Genomic DNA, 23,493 nt, shown 5'->3' with positions numbered 1-23,493 from the left:
TCCCCTGCAGTGCAAACCAGCCCAGGGGAGACGGGGGAGCAGGAGAAAGCCCCAAGTCTCTGGGAATTGAGGGCTCAGCTGAGCGTGCCAGAGGTGTGCCTGTGTTGGGCTTTCCTCTGCTTCTTTCATACTCTGCTGATCATTTGTGCCGAGCCTTTAGCCGGCAAAAAAAGGTAAATAAACAAAGATGCCATTCTTTTGTGTAAAAATGGAGCTGCTTTAATGAAACACTTTTTGAAACAGAAACATTCATCCCAGACTGATTATACAAAACGCTGTAAGGCTTTTGAACTCATTGGTAGTTGAGTCATATCTACAGCCTTTCCCTCAGTAATTAGTTCCCTTTATTTCACTGCATTCCCACCTCTTATGTTCTCTGTCATGAAAAAAAAGACAACACGGCTTTTTCAACACAATTGTTGAACAATTTAATTAAAACTTAACTTGAACATTGAGAAAAAGCCAGCAATATTCAAGGTGGTGTTTCCTCCCCATTGATCTGTACAATCTCCCTTCTCTCTTCTATTCCCTAATCTTATCATAAGTTGTGTGAGTCATTTTCAAATTAAAATCAAGTGTTGTGCCAGGCTATATTCCTGCTCTAACCTTTCATATAAACACATAAATTTTCAAGAAGTAAAAATAAAGTGTTGTAAAAATAATCTGCTGTAGATAATATATCAATGCCACTACAGTAAAAACCTTGATAGGAAAATAACATATTGATGATGCCGCATTGTAGTCAAGCCTTTTCATAATCTTTCTCAGTGCTGAATCTCGGGTAAAATAAAAACTCATTCTGAGAGGGGTTTTTGTAAAGCTTTGCTTGCCATATTTATTGATACGAGGGAGAAAAATAATCTTTGTACCACCCGTTGTGGTAAGTTTGTTCAGATTTATGCTCAGCCAGAAATCAAACTCGACAGCCATGAACTGTGAAACACCTCATGTGGGATATTTTATGGCAGGACAAATATAAAATGTGTTTAAAACTAATTATGGCATACAATTTGTATTACAGTCTGTTCATAAATATAAAAGAAAACATTTACTTGTACAAGGCACACAAAGAAGACAATCTGTGTCGCGTGAGTTGAGTTTAAGGTTTAGTTACTCTAAAACTGAAAGAGAAACAGAACTATGTTGAGTTAAAAAGCAGAAAATATCTGTTTGCTGCAGAGTGCTGTTCAAAAGACAGCATCACATCAAAACGGATTTGGAAACAAATGCTACACTGGACGTGTATTGAATAATAATCAGCCCTGTGCTTGATTCAGACATTGTGTGGTTATTAAACTCTCATGGGCTTCTCTAGGAATTGTTTTGATTTGACATGAGGAAATAAGGCCTGCCTTTAAGTCTTTCTTTAAATTAGTAATATGAATGCACAGGACTGTTAGTAAACAGCACTGCCAATATTTTCACTGCAATATCAATTCTTTTTGGAAGAAATGAAGCCGTTTTATTCTTTTTATTTCATTTATGTAAGTAGCCATAGTAAATCTATGGTCCAAATGAATAGTGTTTGGTAATTTTAGTTTTGTCTTTATAAATACATGGTGTTTTAATTTAGGATTGTAAATTAAAATAACAAAACTGATTTACAGTGCATAAAAAGTGAAACATTAACTTTTATATATTATAGGACATATATTCCTCAAAGAAACAATGATGTGCCTTCCTGTTGGCCTTGCACCATTTGCATTTCATTGGAAATGTATAAATTTAGCCACAGAAAAAGAAAACAACGATAGTTATTCTCAGAAGAGTGTTTTGAAACCTATCCTTTAAATATGCATTTGTGCAATAGTCAAAATAAACATTAAAAAGGTGAAAATGTGTCACAAAAATAATTTGTGCAGTGAGGTTTCTTTCAGGTCTCTGTTATTTATCCAGTGCATCATACTTTAGTGAGTTCTGTGTTGCATGGGACTTGCTGAATTTCATGGCCAAACTACTACCTCGTTGAATTGATGGCATGAGAGATGTCTGTGCACTTAAAGATGTGCACATATTATTTGCAAGTTCAAGTCCCGGTGGTTTTATTAGGAGTCTGTAGCAAACAGACTGAAGGAACTATCTGGAAAACCCGTGAGCAATAATGTGATGGCTCTGACTGAGCCCCCAGGCTGGGAATGTCACCCTGGGGTTAACAGGAGCCAGTAAAGGATGTTAACCCTTTAAATAGACCTGATCCAACCAAATGAGAGCAGAACTGTCTAAATCTCTGCCTGTGTTCTAAAGTCTCATGTAAGGAACACTCAAGAGTAATTCTAGACAAAATTGGAATGAAGTGAAAGAAATCCAATATAGAAAATTGGAGAGAGTAAAATACATCAGAGATGGCAGCTATTAGACATTCCCACCCTGCGTGAGGGTTCTCCCCCAGTTTCTGGGACACAAGGAGCTGGACAACTGTCTGAACTTTGGCATTTACTGAAATAGTTTCTGAAGTTTCACCACTGTGAATTTAATTACCTTTGTAAACTTAGATATGTGTGATATTAGCTACTAGCTACAGGAATCAATTTGGAAAAGTTAAGGCATTAAAAAAGTAAAAGGCTAAATGTGTCTTAACGCTTCTCTAGTACAAGTTCATGAGCAGCCAAATTCATTGTGACAGACTACAATGGGTATTCATGAATGAAAAATCATTAAATATGGTCAAATATTTGAGAGCTTTCAGAAATCACTTGCTGTGTAAGTGCAGTATCTATTGCATATGTTTTCACATGAGTTTCTAAAGCCAAGGCTTTTAACAGTACTGGAATACAATGACCTGGTCACATACTGAGAGAGGCATTACCAAGTGCTGCAGCTGCCCTGAGGGTGGACAAGTTTTCTGTAAATATGAGCAGTTTCAGCCTATCATCATTTGTGTTGGTTCCATGAAATGCTGAAGCATTAGAACATCTGGCTTTTCTGTCAGCAAGGTGTGGCTAGTCCATAGGAATGCTGAGTTGGGAAGAGGCTTTTGTATATCAAGGCTGTTTCTTAGCTTAGTTATCACTGAATGTTACAACTCTGTAGATAAAGAAAGCTGTGACATAAGGAATATACAAAATATGGAGCACAGATTGTTTTAATCCCAGAAGTATTCAACTTGTTTCAACAGATAAGGAAATATTTGTGAATCTTTTTTTTAATAGCACATTGTTATAATACTTTACATATACACTGTACAATAATTCTTTTGCATCAAAGACTTTCATACAGAAAAAAATAGTTCTATAAAACATTCTGTAGTTCATTGGAAAGATTTGGAATACAACACGGGGTGCTCTCAATCTGTAGGTTATCAAACAGGGGACAAATTCTGGCAACTCTTTTGTTCTTGTACATTCATATTGGCAAAGGGAACTTGTTATGCCTTGGAGGACACAGAGGAGCTTTCTCAGCTCAAGCCTCTGTGCAAAGCATAACAGCACAGAGTAGGTACCCCCAGGAGGTTTGTCCCTTGTCCTACACCAGTGCCAGGCCCACAGACTCGGACTTTACCGTACAGGACAATTTGTTTGTGTTTCTAAGCAACAGATACATTAGACGATGGCAGTTCAAAGCTGGGAGCGGGCAGTGGTGGATGGAATTAGACTCCAAGGGTTTTTAGGAAGTGCTGGTTTTAAGGTTCGCTGATATCAATGAACTCTTTCTCGGGGGGGGGCCCACCTCGGTACCAGCTGCAGGTGCCATCACTCCTCTTGATGCAGGCGTAGTGCTTGGCTTGGTGCCCGTAGAGCTTCCTCTCGATCAGCCAGTCTGTCCAGAGGCACTCGTTGGGGGCAGTGATGGAGCAGGGCACCATGTAGCAGGTGGTTATCTGTGGGAAACAGTGCATTGCTTCAGCACCTTGCAGCTTTCCTTAAAATGCTGTTTATAAGAGAACAGTTCCCACCACTGGAAGCTGCTGGTGCCTGTCAGGTGGCTCCAGCACAGGCACTGTTTTGTTCTGTACTCACCTTGCAGCCACAGCCCATTTGATATCTCTGATTCAGACTCTTCTTTTGAGACAAGGATAAATCATCCCATGGTTCGATGTAGTTGCACAAATGGATGAGGACTTTGCCATCACTTAAAATTTGGCCTGCAGCATGGAAAACATAAAAAATAAGGCAAACAATTAAAAGTGTTTTCTAAATACTAAAACAGAAGTGTAAGAATACCTCAAGTTTTTTACTAATTGCACCAAGTTAGTCATACTTAACACGTTTAATCATAACGGAGAGAATATTCTTCTGACTGCATGCTGTATAAATGTAAAAGATTTAAGAAGGATATTTTTCAAAAGATACCAATAATCTGCCAGCAAGGGATGGATGCAAATGCAGTATGTTAAACAAGATTTTAGGACTCTATAGAAAAATTTGTAGTTCCTTAGTACCCCAGATCTGCACATGCATGGCATGTGTTGTCTCATTATGCATGTGTACATTCCTGGGGAAATCAGTACTGTTGGTTTTAATCAAATAATAATGGCGTAGTTCTTTTTATTTACTAATTATTACTGACCTTCACTTCCTTTGGAACCACTTTAAGATTGTTGGATGAAGGATGGAAAACATGGAAGATCACACTATAACTACAGCTTAACACAATTTGTGCATCTCATTGTATTTGTATTTAATGCATAAATACATTCATTTTTAACAAGGGCCGGCATATTTTAGCAAATTCAATCTAAGCAGTTACTTCTGGTTTTACAGGTACATTAGTTGTCGCAGAATAGGCTGAGTTGGAAGGGCCCCACATTTTACCTGTCAGAAGATACTGTTTTTTGTTGTTGGCTTCTAATTTCACTCCACAGAGTGATGAATCAAAAGGGGTGTAGACATACTGGACATCCTTGAGCTTTTCAAATCCTTTAAACATCTGAAAATTATTAGAAACAGAAAGTCAGTCGTGGAAAAAAACCATGAAAAAACAGTTGCAAACAACAGCTGAAAGAAATACATGGTGAGTCTCTTTAAGGAAGGCTCCAAAGTCCAAAAATTCTATGAGAAAACACCAACAATTAGACCCTTTCAATTCACTGAATAAAACATTTCCCAGAGTTTTAGAAGGAAATTAGGTAGTTCTTCATTTTTTAAATTATACATTTTAAAATGTGCTTTTTCAGTGTTTTTAATGGATTGTTAAAGCTTTCCCTTCCATTTGTGTTCTACTGGCATGTTCCATTTAAGGAGCAAGACCGAGACATCAATCATGTCAACCTTGGTGCTGCAGCATCGTAAGATGCAAATGTTTCTCAGTAAATTAATATGGGAAATTTTCTCTTCATCAGTGTAATGGTGGGTATCTCCTGGGACATTAAACATGCTGAGGAACTTAGTATTGTTCTTCTATTTGGTCACTAAAGCAAGCTGGTTTTCCGTATCCAGAGTTCTGATCCACGGGACCTTCTCAAATAACTGTTGGAAAACAGGATCCAGTTCTTAGAATTTACAGGACCAAAATGGATAGATCAGGATCAAAGCAGTTTTCAGACTGGCTGCTCCTTAATCAGCATTTTCAACTGCAAAAAGAAATCTTAAATAAGCCATTAAAAGACCAAAACAAGTTTCGCTGTGCCCCAGCGTGAGAAGGCTCAGCCTCAGAAGGCTCAGCCTGTCATCACCTGCCCTGACATCACCAACCCAGCGGCCTGGGGTGACATCATGGCACGTGGGGACAGCTGGGGACAATGGCAGCACTCACAGCTCCCCAGGGCAGCTCTCTCAGTTGCAGCTGGTGTCACTGGAAAATGTGTTTGTGTTTTACTCAAGTTCTCCCAGGAGATTTAAATAGCACAGGGCACTAGAAAACACGCTGTAATATGTTGGTTTTTCTGAAGCCTTATTTATGGAAGGAAAAAAGCCAATGTTGTTGTCACCGGGCTTCTGGTCCAAAAATATTAAATGTGATTTGAAACACTTAGTAGAAAAAACCAAACAGACCGAACCAAAGCAAAACACAAAACAAGCTGGTATCCTGTACAGAGCAGCAGAGAAAATCACAAAAACCCTCAATAATGATGAGGAAAATGTGCCTAATTTTTTTAGGGTAAAAGTAGTCTGGTGCAGCAGCCCAGTACAGAAGTATTTTTTTGGTTGCTTGGTTGGGGTGGTTTTTTTGAAGTTGCAGTCTGACTTATCTTAGGTTTTAACCTATATATTTGTTAAAGTATTTATTAAGATTATAATCTTCTGCTTAACTCAGTAAATCGTATTTGATCTTCGCAATCATATTCTCTCATCTCCTGAAAGCTTGGATATTTCTCTGTGGTTTGATTTCCATTGTGCACTGAGGCACAGCCCGTGCACATTTGGGATCCTGATAGGACTTCATCGAGGTAGGAAAACAGGATGAGGAACTGGGAGAAGAGAGACGTGAGCCTGGTACTAACATCTGTCTTTACACTGTCCCTGTCTTCCTGAGGGGTGGAACCAAGACCAGCACACGGCCAGGGCTTTAAAATTTTAAAATACTACTTTTTAAAAAACCATCTGTATTACTTCCAGTGTCTCAGGCATGTTCCTGTTCTAGTAATTACATTCTTCTATCTCCTTTCTTCCCTAAGGCTTTTCAGCTATATAATGGCTTATTTTCTTAGCTTTATATCGTGATTAATATCTAGTTTTAAAACTGCAGGTGTCACTGTAAAGTGTAGATACCTTCATGTTTAGCTTGAATATCTCCTCATATTCCCACTGAGAGTGACCCCACCCCTTGGAAAAGCAGTCTGGTTCTCTCAGAGGGTTTCTATCCATGCACCTTGTGAAAAATAGTTAGCAATTTTGTTTATACTTGTTTAATTTGGTAAAAGGTGTTGATTTCATGTATCTAGTCATGGCACTGTTTTAATGTGTAGCTGGCTCCTTGGAGCAAGTGTGATGACCAAGTCAGTTACAATAATATTATATAGATACATATTCAATTGGATATAAATCACTTATTGTCTCCTCTCTTTAGTATAATGCTGTAAATAAGAACAGCAATTGAAAAAATTTGTGGCTTCTCGATGTGCCAACCCACCTCTATAAAATTAATAAACCCCATTGTTATTATTTCTGAAAATTAATATCAAAATAATATTTAATATTTCTGAATAAAATAGCAGTGTTTTCATGTGAAGCCTAATGCACGGGATTTGAAATAACAGGAATATAATTCACAGGGTCACAGGGTGACCGTAAGCAAGCCACACTACTGTTACATGTCAAACAGCCCAGAGAGCCCAGAGCAGAGAAACAGCAGCATCTTGCTGAATTTTCAGGTGCAGTAAAATGTAACCTTCATAGGTTTTGTGTTCCTTTTCCAAGAGGGGAGAAGAACCGATGAGGGAAGTGTGAATATGTGAGTAGCCTAAAAAGTATTCACCAAAACTCACATGGAGTTGATAATTGTGTTTTAGTTCAATGCATCTTTTAGCTCAAAAGAGATGATTAGAGAGTTTATTCTTCCTTTCTGTGCTATATAAAGCAAATTCTTAGCCTATCCCCCATCCTGCACGTGTTCCTGCACAGGATTAGCCCCAAGCCCGTGGGCAGTACCACTGGCCATTCCAGGGGCCCTGCAGTTTGTCCTGGGGTCATCAGGAGAAAGCTCTGGAGCACTCAGAGGAGAAAGACTGTAACAGTGAACAGAGAATATTCGACCCTTTGACGTGCACTGTTGATTTAGATTCTTTTAAATGTTATCACCTGAGGTGAGAAATGGTGGGATCAAGTTAATTGCTGTAGCCAGCAAGTTCTCAGTTACCCAGGAGCTGAGATACAGGTGTGGCTACCGAGCCAGGAGGCTCCATTTGAGGATCTCTGACCAGCTGTTTCTGTGCTGTTCCCAGTCAGGCTGTGAGCTGTCCCACTGCATGGAGATGGCCAAATCTGGCTGACTTTGTATGCCATTATATTATTTTAATTGATTATTTTACATTTACCAAATGTTTACAGGCACAAGCTGTTTAAAATTCCTCACTCTTTTTACTTTTGTGACATGGTGAGAGCTTTACAGTGTAAACAATTTTCTGTTAAACTTCTGTTAATTTAAATGTATTTCTCAGTAGTTTTTCAGTATGCTTGGTCGTGTTCAATTTTTACCCACACACCAGCTCTGAATTACATGCCTAGAACATAACAGGTTGCCTCACTCTTTGTCACTCCTGTGGGATTTATCAGGCACAGTTGCCTTTATGGGCTTTTTTCAGTTCCACAGAGGACGGGCAGGTCACAGAGCTCCTGTGTGCTTTCATGCTCTGTGGGGTGGAGATTTCAAACCAAAATCCTTCCATTTAGGCTGGTCAGTGCCTGCAGCAGGGACCTGGGTCCCAAGGCAGCTGAGTGCCAGGGAAGGCTCGACTTCTGCCTCCTCTGAACTCCTCTGGCCAGTGGAAAGAATTTGAAGGGTGGGACAATTCAGACCCATTTGTTGTTAGTCTAATGTTTCATGTAATAATGTAGGGCATCTTTTATTAGAAAATCGAACTCTCTAGTTTGTCCAGTCCTAGTTGACTTGCCTTCTGAAGCTGACTGGAATTAAATAAACATCTCTAACTGATGCTGAGTTTTGAATAGGCCTCCACTTGTGAAAAATAGGGAGAAACTCCAGAACAGCTTCGATATACAAATGTATTTCAGAGATTTCAGTGTGCTGTTACTGAAGTACAGGATTATAGACTGAGAATAATCGCTCAGACTAGATTTCTTGTTGTTCTTGTTTGTGCTGAAGTGTAAGACGATTTGCATTTCTATAAAGTTACTGCAGTGTTGCTGAGTAGCAATAGAACATTAAAGTGCTAATGGGGGGAAGGAGAATTCCTCTGGTATTTATATACTTATTTCTGTAAAGAAACATGTGAATATATCCTTAGTATTTAAGAAGACAGAAAGTTGCAGATGGTGAAGAGCGTTGGAGTTTGTTTTAGCAATGTAAAGACTGGCTTGTTGAAATTGCTTTAAAACCTTAACAGAAGTTGTGTGTGATAACCATCCTTGTTTACCATAGATTTTTCTCAGTTAAACTCCTCTGAGAGGATCTATTGATATAGCTTGAATGATTGAATTTTCTTTCGAAAGCGTGTAGCCATTCATAAGGATTTTCTTAAGTGTTCCTAGCAAGTGTAAAAGTGCAAATAATACAAAATAATATTCAGTGAAAGATAAGAGGTGAAACCACCTGGAAAACAAACCACCCAACCAACCAAACCACCCCACTAATGCACACTCAGACACGTAAATTTAGAGAGACTATTTTTTGTGTATTCCAGAAACAGGTAGATCATGATTATTTTAACATCAGTGAGAGTTCAGCAGTGACTCAAAGGGGACCAAGATACATCTCCTTAAAGTGCATCAATGAATATATCCCCTTGTTGGAGCTGAACAAATAATGGAAAAATCCTGTGAGATTCTGAATGACTGTGTCTTTGGGTGTTCCTACGTGGTGTTTTCTTCCCTAGCAACTTTCATAAAAATAAATATCCCTATTCACTGTGAACATAGGGCCTCGGTCTTTCAGACTCTTTCCAAGTCATCTTAAAGCAATCGTGAATAATAAAATTGTCATCAAAATATCATTATTTGACAAACAGCTCCTGAACGTCAGAACAGCTTTCTGCTTTTTTCTTTTGCATTTTTTTTAAACCCTCCTTTGATTTATTCTGTATAGTTCACCCAGGTCTAACTGTAGAGCCTTTTTCAGCTTCCAGCATTTTAGGCTAAACTAGTCATATACAGAGGTTATGACCATTGAATTTCAAAAGAGCAGAGTGATTCCATGTACCTTTATTTGTTTGATTTCATACCGGATCATTTTGTGGGTATCAAGGGGATCATCACTGGCAGGAACCACCTTTTCACTGGATATTTTTGCTCGAATCACTGTAATAGAGAGAAAGATTTAAATGCAAATAAGCACATGCCTCATTTTACAAGCAAAACCGAAAATTATCTTGATAGATTTTAGCATTGTTTTGACACTTTAGCTTGAATTAAGGCTCTTACTATAAGATCACTACCTTAAGTTAACTCCTGAAAATAAAAATAAATGGGCTGCCTGTGATGTAAATCTGAATTCCCATGAATCTGGAAATCTGATTGATGTTACCACTCAGTTTTGACAAAAACTGTCCATCAAAATCTTTGAAAGACTTGAATCCCATAAAATGTTACAAAAACCCATCATTATAATCAGTGTGGAAAGGGACACTTCTGTTGATGACAGAAGAATTGTTGATCAATTAAATAGACGTGAAGTAACACTGAAAGCCTGTGCCAGACAAAATGAAACCATTGATTTTATGCATAAAATCAGAAGTAAAGAATAGACTTTTATTCAATTTTCTGAAGCTTAACAAAGCACATCATCAGTTGTGTAAACCTGTATAAATCAATTCCTCCTTCTTTTGACACACTTTATTTCCTGTTCTTTAATCAAGGAAATATGAGATTTAATGAAAGAAGAAATTGATTGTTTTCCTCTCTTTGTTTGGGGCATCTCTCTTGTATATGATGTTTAAAATATGCCAGGACTATTAGGCACAGTGAATAACAAGGTTCTAAGAATATGGTGTATGGCCAAAATTCCTCTGGGGACTTCTATCCCCCAAAATTATTGAGCGTCCCATTTTTGGGTTCTGGGTGGTGACTACTGCAGCTCCTCTGCAGATGAGGGGCTTGTAAACAAACAATCTGTGCCTGCATGGACAGACACTGGCAAAGGCCAGAGTAGAGGAAAATTTTTGTGACATCAAAATCATGCTTTTCCAAAAAAAACCCCCATTTCTTTGATAGGTTGACCTCATATTTATCGTATCTAACATCATATGTAAAGGAAAAGAATAAAAACCACAGATTGAAACCCAGCCAGGTAGAGGTCAGTCCCACCTCATCATGGGCAATTCTCATTTCCTTGCTTATTAGCAGAGCAAAGTCGATATAATAACCAACGTGATGCAGATGCCTACAGCTTCAAAGCTCAGGTCCTCTATCTTTTGGCACAATGATCCCTCCTCCCAGGCCATTTAAACTCTTTTTAAGGAGCATTTGAGCTTTATGGATTGGAAGGAAAGAGTTCTTTTAAATCTGAGCAGCAAATTCCTCATTTCACATGGTAAGTGGCAGCGTCTCTTTAATCATCTGCAGATGTGCTGTGTTCCCACAAATTAACAGTGTCTTCAGAGCTTTGATCTAATTCCAGAGGAAAAGTGTGGTGGATTGTGTGTACTACACTGCTGGCAAGGACAAATTAGAGTAATGTTTTGTTTTCTTTCCATCATTACTGCTTAAAAAAAGGTTTTCTCATTAAAAAGTCTGTTCAATATTGAAGGTAAGGGCTGAGAAAACAGGATTGAGCTCCATTATTTTCCCAGTACCATAACATGGTTTATATGCAGGAAATCTTTTCCTGCCTACATTTCTAGGATAATTAATGAAAACATTTCTAGGATAATTAAAACTATGTTCCCCCTTGTGTTTGATGTTAAAACATTAGTAGTTTTCCTATTTTTATTAAGTTCTACTTGTTAGCATCTGAGAGGAACATTACAGATGATCACTGATAGCTGCAGGGGTCTCCATGGAGTTGTGAGAAGCTGAAACCAACATTCTGGGGGTTGTCATTAAGAGATCTCTTACTGGATGTGTAGAAGAAAATGAAAAGTATTTTTGTGTTGTGTGTGTTTCATTCATTTGTTTAAGAGAAAGCTTCCAGATGGCAAAGGAAAACCAAATCGAGCTTTTGATTTTTTTTTTTTAACAGTAAGAAAGTTTTATTATTACAGGATGTCTAAATTTGTAGTTATTTGGATTTTGCTCTTCTGTTCTCCTGAAACCAGATTCAAATTCACACACATCTTTTGGGGCCTTTTAATCCTGCTTGGTTTTCTTTTTTTCTGTGCATTAATATTTTTTTGCAATTGATGTCGTCTAGCTGTCTCCTGAAACCTCTGATTCATGTGGTTGCTTCTGTTTTTAACCACAAGCACTTCCTGATGGAGCATTCCTGGGCAAGGCCATCTCCCTCTCCTCGCTCGTGGTCCAGAGGGTGGTCAGGACTCAGGATTCCTCTGAGTCTGCACTTCTTTTCAAGACATGGTTTCAAGTATTCCGTGGCTGTCTTGGCTTCACCTCTGTGTGAATGAGAACAGCCTCTGGTTGTTTAGTGTAATAATATCATTTTATCTGTCAGGCAGTTATTAGTTCCTTATGAGGAATTTGCATATATGGAACACATATGCACAGCCTTGATATTCCAGTGCCAGTAATCCCATCGGCCTCAGATTCGTTCTGCACTGAAAATACAGACTGTTTTGCAAAAGACTTCACCCTGATATTTCAGTAGGAGGATGTAGCTTTTCCGTGGAATTCATATGCTGTAAATCAACTTTGATAAAATTTAAACTTTTCTCCCCACTTTGTAGTTGCCGGGAACCGAAGTGAAAGGAAGTGAGTTGTAGGAGAACAGTGCTCTGTTTAGTAAATCAGCTTGGCTCTTGGGCAGTCAGTATTACAGATGTGTTAGAAATATATTTATTCCTTCTTTCCTCAATAATAATAAACCTCTTCCAGCCATTTCTACATCCATGAAAGGTCATTTTGAACTGAGTAAAAGACAGAACTTACTAGGTATAACATCAGATATATTTGTGTTTAATACAGCCAGGAGAAAAAGGTTGAGGTTTATACAATCCCAAATTGTTCATATATAATAAGAATAGGAAGATATTGAGTGCATCTTTCCCAGACCTGGGTTATTTCCCTCTGAAATAAGCTACACTAATTAATACCTGTAAATAAACGGTACCATCACTTTGTGTGTTAGAGATTTCTATGATCATGACTAAGTACTTACACTAAGGGCTTTTTTATAAGAAGTTCACTGCCACGAGACTGATTTTACCCCACTACAGTGGCAAAGACAAGCAAATATGATGCAAGAGAAAAGACACAAAGAACTGGAGAGCCCATACCAAGGCACAGATAGAACTGGAATCTGAACAAAGCAAATCCTTGCACTTTGTCCACTGAAATTCATATGTTCCCTAAAAGTAGTATCTTTTTAGACTGTTGAGTTATTTCTAAGGCAGTAACAGAGGGAAAACTCTTGATTGAAGAATTACTCTCATGGTTACAAGTTAGAATTATGAAATAATATATTCTGTATTTTATATATAATATTTTATATAGTATTACTGTACTTAAACAAGTGGTAAGATTATGGTATTTAACCTTCTGGTCTCAGTCCCAGTGTTTGAAGACAGGCAACTTTGCTCAACTAAAGTAATCACTTATATATTGGGATAAACTACTTGGAAATAACTAAAGCCTGCAGTACAGTGGTGGTGGTGCCACAAGGTTACTTTGCAGCCAGAACAAAACTCAGCCAAGAGTTGTCTATTAACAATTTCTCACAAGCAGGGAGATTGCCTTCAGACATATCTGATAATGAGACCTCCAGCAGTGCCCATCTTCAGTCTGGGAGGTGAATTAATGGAGAGGATTCAGTGTGATTCCAGAGAGGAATCTTGAATTTCCAGGAGGAACTGTAATTCATTCCTTCTTGTCACCCAAAAGCTGCTCCAGGTGCAATGCCTGTGTGCCTGTGTTCAGCATTACCTGGCCACCATGGCTGGAGGCAGATCAGATTTGCCTCCAGTTTAACTCAGGCACTTCTCACTGGCCAAAAATTTAAATGTGAACAACCAGAAAGCAAAGTAACTAAAGTCTGTGGGCAGAACTGGCCTCGTCTACTGTATTCACCCAAAGTCAATTTATGGTAAAATAATGCAAAGAGCCCAAGAAAAACTCCATAGAGAAGATACAGCCACATTATTTCATTGACCTCATTTGCATCTGGAGGCCATAGGTACTGTACTCTCTATATTCTAGTCCAGTCTTAAATGCTCTTGGTCTCTTGAAGAAGAATACTGGCAAGAAATGCCCTCAGAGCTGCCAAGGAACCCGAGAACACAATGTGGAATACTTGTGTTTCATGAGTACAGAGATATGACCAAAGAAATTTATTCTTTAGATAGGGAACTAGACTTTCCTGCAGAGAGGGGAAAGAGTCAGCAGGCAAGGAGAATGAATGATGAACCTCAAAAAAGAACAGGAATCTGCACAGAATTTGTCACAACAGACAAAAATTAATGAACCCACTTAAAGCAACACTGCACAAGATAGAATAGACAAAAATCTTGGATAGAATTCTAAGTAAAATATGGTCTATTGGCTGCTGATTTGTATTGCCTAAAAAATCCTAAAATATACAAGAAGTTGTAAGAGTCTTCTTCTGTAGTTTAGAGCAACTGTCCCATGTGTACAGCATTACCACTCTCCCTTTCTCTGCCATCTATTTGACTAAACATGCTCAGTTGTTCACACTTCTTGCCACATTTGCTTATGGTAAAGCTTTGAGTCTCACCAATGAAGAAAGCAAATTAACCTGCTTAAATATTCATGTACTATGTATTCATGGATATGGAAAGTATTATAATTTCTCAAAATACGTATGAAAGGAAGAAAGAAGCACTGGCAATACAGAAGGAGCATCGTAACTGCTTGAAACTCATAGGTATCACTAATGCTACCAAAAGAAGGCAATTTGTCCAAAAGGAGACAAAAGTTATGGACTGATTTACATTAAAATAAGTAATTTAATACCAAATATATACCTCTACATACACACTGATATTTTTAAAGCAGATTATTGTAGAGACTTTAGAAAGTTTGGGGAGAATTAAGATTTTCTTACACTTGTGTCTCAGTATTTGATTTGCCTGTGTTGGCTTCTAAAAGGATTGGCAGTAGTGCCATCTCAGTCATTTGAAATCTCCACAAGAGAAGTATGTGAAATACAGAGGATGTACCTGTTCTGTATGTAGGTACTTGAGCATTCACTTACTATTCACTCCTTAAGGGAGGAAGTGTAGCCATTGGGATGATAAGAGATTGGGGGAATCTCTGCCTGTGTTCCATACGTCCCTGGGAGCAGGGATCATGGCTGCTGTGTTTTCATGCAACAAACCAATGAGTAACACTGTTATGTACCAGTACCATGAGGATATTATGGGTCAGTAAGCTGTCCTTAACCTGAACTGTTTAAAGCCTTTTCAAAGCAAGTCTCTGAACTGCAAATATTCTGGTTTCTCTGTTCACGCTGAAGGATTTGCCAACTACAGTCTCATAAAAATGCCATTATTTTTATCTTGTTTTCGTTTTTCTCTACTCTGAGTCCAAAAAAAGGCTCTGCTAGTGCTGGAGCTCCATTTACACATTTTGGGTTGAGATTGTCTGTACTGCATAAAAAAGGTTTGTACTCCACGTTTGCAAAAGCTCCGCTACTTTTTATTGCTTCAGGTATTTGCTTTTCAACTTGGGGGTGTGTGAATCCTTATCTTTATTTACAGTAAGTAGCCTGAGCTGAACTCAGGCAACTTGCACTTTTGCAAAGTAATTCGTGTTTGTTTGGATCTTTCAGAATCTGGTACTTATGAATTTACTGGAACACTTCCAGTCATCCAGAGACCACCTCTGCCATGACTGTCCAAATGCTTTACCACCAATTAGTTTTGTTTTGGGTTTTTTAATCCAAATTTGCTGGCTGCCATCATCACCTCTGAAAAATTGTTCGTAGTATTCATGTAGGGTTTTCTTTTTGCTTTCTTTCTTTGCTTTTGATGCTTTACAACATCAAGGAGACTGCAACCATTCTTTTGCAGTGTTGATTTCTGAATTATTACGCAAGTTTTTAATTGTTTCAGACTTCAGTAGAGAGAAAGATGTTTATTTCAGGGTATCCACTGAGATTCTAGTCCATCCTGATTCTTTTGGGAGAGGAAAACTAACATTAGTCCCTGTACTTTTTTGAGAATCAATCAGTGTTGAATGTTCTTTGAATGATCTTTAAACAGCTAAAAAACAACAAATGTGTTTAGCAAATGGCTCATCTGTCAATTTATCTTTCAACAGGACAGATCAGCAAACAGTAGTTTCACTTCCCAACTGTAACTCAACTCAGATGTTTGAAGCTGTGGTACTAAGTTCAATTCTAGATGCAAACAGAATGAGCAGCAACAAAGATGGCCCAATTCTGAGAAAAAATTCTTCTCCTGTGGGCTTGCAGGATGGATTTCTTATCTGTAAGTCTACGTTGTCAATATTCACTCTTCCTCCGCAACTCCTAGACCCAAAGTCAAGGAATCTTTAGTTCAAAAGATGTTTTGCTAGTTAGGACATAAAGGCAATTTTATTTTTCCTGCTTTGTATTTTAGTTTCCTGATATTCCATCAATACATGCTTATAGCCACCTGTAAGATAACTAAATCATCAGTGCAGTACTTAACTGAACCACAGTTTCTGAAATCACAAGAAATCAAAAAAGGGGAACTTCCTGGACTATTTGGACACAAGTGTTTTGAATCTGTAAACAAAGAGCTTGTTGAAGAATGTGATTGTAACAGTAGCATAATTTTCCCCTTTATTCTATGGAAAGCCATGTATAGATGAGTATTGCCTGGTCTTAGTGGTGTGTCCTGTTACATGAGAAGTGTGGTGAGATAAGAATCATATCTGTAACTGAGAAACCAAAACCTTTGAGTGAAGGTTTGTCACTTGGGCTAAAAAGAACTTCATTGTAATTTTTGAAAAACCCATGAATATTCTGAAAATCGATTAAACAGATACCTAGGATTTTTTTATTATCATTTGATATGGATGTTAATTTGCACTGTATTATATTTCAATGTAAATGCTTTGCAGAATTTGGTTACTCTTAAGTGTTTTATTAACAGAGATCTGTGCTATTCTGCATCCAAACTGCATTTCCATTTGGGGCTTTCAGAATGTAGAAGGTCCATATTTAAGCTCATTAGGACTCTCAGGTAGGTCAGGATTTTGTGCATCTCTGTGTTTTTGGCTCAGGATGCAAAAATTCCTTGTGTTGAAGGCAAGAGTTGGTTAGGTTTGGCTTCCTTGTTAAACCAGAAGATTATGTGGGTTTTTTTTTTTTTTAATTAGAAGAATACATTCCATTTATGAGAGTGAGGTCTTAAAAATCTAGTTTTTATAAACTTTCAAATAGAAGAGGTGAGTGTATTTTTAACAGATGTATGGTATTCTTTTAACTTAAATATTACCTAAAAACTACCCTGATTTCCTAATGTTGTTCAAGGTCAGTTTTATTTTTCTGCACTGTTTTTACAGCTGCTGCTCATGTTACCAGAAATATTTCTCTCTACTTTGCAAGCCTCAAATACCACATCATTTGACTAGTAATCAACATCTGCCTAATTTCAGCTGAAGAATAACACTCCCTTTCTGTTCCCAAGTCTGTAGAACAACATACATGATGTTATTGTGGATTTCCATTCATAGGGGCCTGGCCCTTCCTCCGGGCAGAAGAAACCCCACATTGCTGAGATACTTTTTAATGAGAAAGTTAGGGATTAAAGTTGGGAGAATAATAGGATTAAGAGTTTTACAGTCTTTCACGTTCTCTGTTTTATGGTATTTAGTCTTTGTTTCTAGGCTTGAATTTTGTTTTCCACCCGGTGTGCGTAGAATGATGTTCTTGAAATGATGGGCTTTAGTTTCCCGGCACTACAACTCATGCTTTTAAATAAAAGTAACTTCGTTTCTTAGCTTTCTTATCCTGCATTAAGAACACACTCAGCAACAAGTTGGTGTTACTGAGTTCTGAATCAGGCAACCAGCTTAATTCTACTACACAATAGCCAGCTCTGCTTTTTTTCACTAAAACTGAATTATGTTACAGTTTTCAGCTACGTTTAAATTGACAGGAATGTTGCGCTCAGTGGATTTGGCTCCTTAAAAATCTGTCCTGTTGTTCAGTTTGGTGATGCCAGCGCATTTTACCGCTACGACTTTGAACTCTTGGGAACAATGCCATGAAAAGCCAAGCTAAGGGAAGGAGGACGACTGCGTTTTTCCCAGATTGAGCCCCATTTTCCTGTTTAAGTAGCAGGGTTTTGAGGAGCAGTCATCTGCGGAACATGGGAAATATTTCATAGAGTTGCATGCTATTGGCATGCTAAGTCTTTAATTCAGAGCTGAGAAAGTAACTTACCAAGGACTTTTGAAGTAAGTGTTTGGTTCTATCCTAAACCCTCAAGTAGATGTAGAGTTACTTGTAGGTCTTATTCAGGTCTTATTCTTTCTACTCCCAAACAGGAGATTCAGTTTTGGTCCTAGGAAGCTGTTTCACTAACATTTTGTTAAATGTCAGCTGCAAATGGAAGGACTCGCTGCTATTCCCATGGCAGCACTCCAGCAATTCATGGAACAGGAACATTGAGGTGCCTCACTGGACATGCAGCCAGACAGGTACAAACACATGGAGTTGTAAGTAGTGATTAACTCCACAGCATCTCTGCAGTCAGAGCAGCCAGTTTTTGGTATTTTTGAAAGCATTTAGAAGTTTCAGGCTATGATGCCAAGAAATTTGTATGTACTGCAATTATACCTTAATTGTAATCCGCAGGCATTTGTACCAGTGATAGGCCTTTGCAGGGTGGCAGGTATTTTTTCTTCACTCTAAATGCATCAGCATTTACTACTTTAAACTAAGTAACTTATTAGGATTCATGTTGTCCCGGGATTTTTTAATTTTATTTGAAAATTCTATTAATTTATATATAAGTATATATAAGAAACAAGTAATAAAAATTATTCTGTTTTTCTTTTCTGATAGCCAAAATAGATGAAAAATGGGTTGAAATGTCTATTTCTCAATAATTTTTGTTAATGAACTCAATATTTGTCATGTAAAAACAAAAGTGGGCATAGGGAAGAGTGACTGTTAATGACTCCTACCTACCAACACTGTTTCCTGAGCACTAGTGGGACACATAGGACTGGAACTCCTCCTCCCTCAGCCCCTTGCTGAGGACATGATATTTATCAGCCCCTGTGCATCAAACCTACCAAATATGAATAACATTAGTTTTGAGATTAATATAATCTCTAGCTTGTTTTAAGAGGATTGATTGGCTAGTATAATTAAGGCTCTGAAGATACAGCTCTGACAGCATGCTCCTTCCATGGCACTCATGCAGTCTCACCGCTTCTTTTTTCATAATAATCCTTGCGAGAACCATGCTCAGGTGCAGTGCTTTGCCTGTTCTTTGAGACAGAACTAGAACAGCACTGGGCCAGTACAGTACTTCTGTCCTTGAATTCACAATTCTTGGAGTAAAAGCTCATCTTCCATTCCTGTGGGGGACCCCTGGGAAATAAGAAAATGCATATTCTTTTCCAGTCAGTGGCAGGTTACTCTAGAAATGCATTATGGTCTCCGATTTCCACTCTAGAGCTCTGTTTGGTAGGACAATAATATAAATACAGGTCATGCACCAGGTGCCATCAGTTTTCCATGCCATAGCCAAGGCCTGAAGGCTGTAGACAACTCCAAGACGTGAGCTGTGACCCCAGGGCTGTCGGGGGGTGTCTGGAGGAGTCGCCTGTGACCCTGGGTCCTGCCGGGCTCTTCCACAGCCAGGCTGTCCTGCCCAACCCCCCAGGCAACAGCATCAAGGGTCTAGATTTTTATGGGACTCAGCTGAAACCTTCACAGAAGACTGGGGTTTGTTGCATCGTGGTTTTTGGTGGGGTTGTTGCTGTTTGTATGAACACTGTACCCCCAAACACGTGAAGGTTGGTGACATCAGTGATAATGTTGTGTCAAACCCACCACAGAAGGTGCCCATCAACCAGCACGAGCAGTAACCAGACCTGCACAGTCACACTGCCGTGGGAGTGAGGGTGTGCTGAGTGCATATAACACAAGAGAAGTAAGAGTAAAACATAAAAACTGCTTTGATTTCACTGTTCCCCTTTTCTCCCTAACCTGGAAGAAGTGCCCTCCACATTTCCAATACATTTTCCAATTGCTGATTTTTCCCATTAGGCAAAGTTACTTCCCACACTAATGATGTACAAATTAATCAATTCCAGTACAAAACTAGGTATTATATTGCAGAGAGGCAAAATTGTGGGACACTGAGCTCTGAAAGTTTTAGTTTGAAATTCAATAATAAAGAAATAGTATGTTGTAATTTTGTCCCAGAGGAGCTGACTTTGCAAACCTAATTTTGGCGTATTTAAAAAAAAATTTTACTGTTATGTTTAAATGTGATTAAAATTTAATATATCATTGGGCACATCTTTAGAGTGCTTGATCTCAGTGATCTTAGGAGATTTTAACAGGCTGAAAATGCTGCCAAGCTCCAGCTGTAAAGTTTCCATCGTATTTTGAAACATGCCACTCTTCTCCAAATCTACAGAACTATTCTCTGAAGCTATATTATGTATTTATTGGTACTCCAGATCATTTCTGTTGGAGTGTGGTGCCCAGTATTCAGTAAAAATATAATTTTTAATATATGCTCAAGAAAAAACAATAATAAGACAATTTAAATAAGAAATCTGACTTCGAGGTTGGGAACTGGTGTTACAGAGCTAAGAAATGCAAAGTGTTTACATATTTGTTCTTCTGTCAAAAAAATAACTTTGCTTATACCTAAGGGAAAAAATCATCATGAATTAGAAGTGCCAGACTTTAGAAAAGTGTCAGTGCTCTCCACAAATACCATTTCTCTCTACAGATTGTCTGTTTTGATGTTGTCACTGGTTTAGAATTGAGGCCAGGAAGACAAAGTCAGTGGCAAAAGGGAAATTTGTTATCTTGGCATTGTCTGGTAAGCCCAATTGCATCCATGTTTTGCTCCAGCAAAAACAATTATCAGAAGAATTTTGTTGTATTGGCTTGGCACTATAGTGAAATATTTGAAATATTAATCAGCATATCCTGCCCACCTTGCATTTCTGTGAGGAGAAAACCTGGGCATAGGGGTCAGCGCTGACAATTAGCAGTGCAATTAGTGGAAGTTTAATAAACCTCCCTTTCTATTCCCAGTGAAAGTCCTGTTGGAAAGCAGAGGTGTTTGCTGGGGTCTGAGGAGGGCCTCAGCACCATTTAAAGGAACACGAGAATGTATCTCCCTTTTTTAACAGAAAGGGTGTATTTCATGGTGCTCAGCACTTCCTACTGAGGAGGAGTTACCTCTCTCTGAAGGGAAATTTAAAACTTCTGAGAAGTTTACGAAAACTGCTCAAATTTGTACAAAATCACATCCTATCAAGGCTGTGTGGTCAGATGAACAAACCCCAGGGCAGATGAATGGCAGGACCGGCGCAACACTCCTGATTTACTGTTCCTCCCGTGGTGTACAACCCTCTAACACCTGTAGGGCTCTTCACTCATCCCGTATTCCAGGTTTAGGCAGCACCTCTCAGGACCAGGAGCTCCCTCTGACCCCAGGTCTGTCAGGAAGCCCATTATTGCTACCAGTTACTCAGTTGTGTGGTACCTGTGGCCATTTAGAGAGTAAAGCCACAAAAGCCTCCGAGCAGTAGCAAACAAAAGTGTTGCAGCACCAATCACGTGAACAAAAGGAAAAGTGAAAGAGCTTGTCCTGGACTTAATTAATTTCTCTGCTTGTTTTTTTCCTTGTGTCTCTCTCATAAACACTGAGGTTGAGGAGTGGTTCCACACATTCAGTTAGTGGCTCAAGTAAGGTCTGTCAGTTCAACCCCCTCCACCTCTGTTTTCACTCCACCCAAGTCACAAGTCATCCTAAAGGATATTAAAAATGTTACAGTTATAGAATGAAACTGAGAAATAGCACAGTAACTGGCCAGGGGATGGTTGGTAGCTCCATGAGCAAACCTGAGACTTGTCTCTATTTTTACTGTGGAATCTAGAGGCATAGTGCGGGGGTTTTTTGTTTTTAATAAGATATTCTAGGGGTTTATTCTGCATGGAAATACTTGACTGTGTTTGTGGGTACATAGGTGGATGAACTTAAATGAAAGAAATAAAATAGGCTCAGCATGTCACTGGGTTAGCATTCAGCTCTCTTGGACTTGGGTAGCTGAAGAGTGGCTGTTCCTTTATCAGTATTTTGGAAGTATGAAAATGTTGAGTCTTTCAGTGTGGTGCTGCTGCCAGGAGAGGTTTGTGATATGTGTCTGCACAGCAGACTTGCTGTTTTACAGTCCCTCTTTAGATGCTGGTGGCCCAAAGACCCCAGGTGTGGTCCCAAGGCAGAGCTGTGGAGGCACAGCCCAAATTCCCAGGGGATGTGCTGTGTGTGTCCAGGGCTCCAGCCTCGTGCTGCCCCTTCCCATGGGCAGTCCCAGCCCACAGCCTGGGGGGAAGGCACAAAGGCTGCTGGCACTGGGATGGAGGAGCTGTCTCTGCCAAGCTGCTTCATGGAGTTTGCTCTCACACAGGGCAGGCAGCTCCACTGGCCTTCTCCAGCTCCTTAAAAGGGATTTTGCTCAGCTTATGCAAAATATTGTGGCCAAAGCAAATCCAATAAATGCTTAGAGCTGGATTTATGTGTATGTATATGCAAATGCATATAGAAAAACATTTATTTATATGAGGAATTACCTTCATCTCTTGTTTTATAATATGTAGAAATGCTATTTTAAAATTACAAATATTGAACAAAGGGATCCTTGACATAAACATTTCTTAGCCAAAAGGTGCAGTTTACTTAAATAGGAATATTTATAGAAGTGAAAGCTTGAGCACCAAGTCCAAACATAGTTTTATTTATTTATATTTAAATACTGAAGATTGCAAAAAAGTAGCATGATATAGCTGCCATTCATAAAATATATCTCAGAATGGGATAAATCTTAAAATATTCATTATGGACAATCCTCATTAGGGAAGCCATTCTTATGATATATATTGAGTTTCCTCTATACTATAAAATTGTGTATTTAGGAAAATCTCTACATTAAGTCTGTTGAAAAACTGTCACTTTCTTATGTACAGGAATGCATCAGACTCATACAGTTAAATGTACACACATATAGTTGAGCTCCTGGTAACACAGCTTCTATTTCCTTTCACTCTTTAAACAACCCCAAGTGTGTAATGCCTGGTGTAGGTAACTTCATGAAAGAGATTGCTTAACATGGGCAGATTAAAAACCAATTTAACTGATGGCCACAAACAGAGCTTAGAGTTTGTAGTGGCCACAAAGATTTTCTGTCAGCACATAAAAGCAATGAATCAGTATGCAGAAGGTATTCCCTGTCCCATAGAAATGCTAATTCTGTGACACTTTGGAAACTCATGTTCTACATTTACTGTTCACACCCGATGGAAGTTAACCAGCCTTAGCTTGAGCTAATGAAATCAAAAGACTGCAAAGTGTCACATTTTCCCATCCCCATGCACTTTAATTTTGTGATCTTTAGTCTCTTTCTATAAGGTGTTTGACAAGCACAGTGCTGACTGAATATCGTGAAACACAGTTCTCCCAAAGGCTGGAAAGTTATATTTATACAGAGCTGCTGTAGCCAGTTTGTCTGCAGAAAATAAAGGGCCTATCACTTTCCTGCTCGAGTATTTTTTGAAAATTCCAGAAAACCCCAAGAATAAATTAAAGAAATTGTAGTTTAACAGAACAGAGATCAAACATTT

At 38.6% G+C, this 23,493-nt stretch overlaps 2 protein-coding genes across 2 annotated transcripts in view; one reads left to right on the top strand and one right to left on the bottom strand.

Annotated features, from left to right (window-relative positions):
• Positions 1-23,493, top strand: part of SYN2 (synapsin II) — a 175,226-nt gene that overhangs the window by 87,350 nt on the left and 64,383 nt on the right. The gene's annotated exons all lie outside the window — the stretch shown is intronic.
• The window catches only part of TIMP4 (TIMP metallopeptidase inhibitor 4), a 24,116-nt gene continuing 819 nt past the window's right edge, over positions 197-23,493 (bottom strand). Inside the window, exons 3-6 of the mRNA XM_027703174.1 lie at positions 9,754-9,851; positions 4,752-4,866; positions 3,957-4,081; positions 197-3,817 (exon numbers count right to left, since the gene is read on the bottom strand). Coding sequence (XP_027558975.1) covers positions 3,620-3,817; positions 3,957-4,081; positions 4,752-4,866; positions 9,754-9,851 — 536 coding nt within the window. The 3' untranslated portion in view covers positions 197-3,619. The remainder of the gene's footprint in view (positions 3,818-3,956; positions 4,082-4,751; positions 4,867-9,753; positions 9,852-23,493) is intronic.

Source organism: Neopelma chrysocephalum, unplaced genomic scaffold (assembly GCF_003984885.1).
Source record: "Neopelma chrysocephalum unplaced genomic scaffold, ASM398488v2 Primary Assembly neopelma1_209, whole genome shotgun sequence".
Lineage (NCBI taxonomy): Eukaryota > Metazoa > Chordata > Aves > Passeriformes > Pipridae > Neopelma > Neopelma chrysocephalum.
Note: the sequence above shows the minus strand (reverse complement) of the source record. Positions and strands in the feature narration are given on the sequence as shown.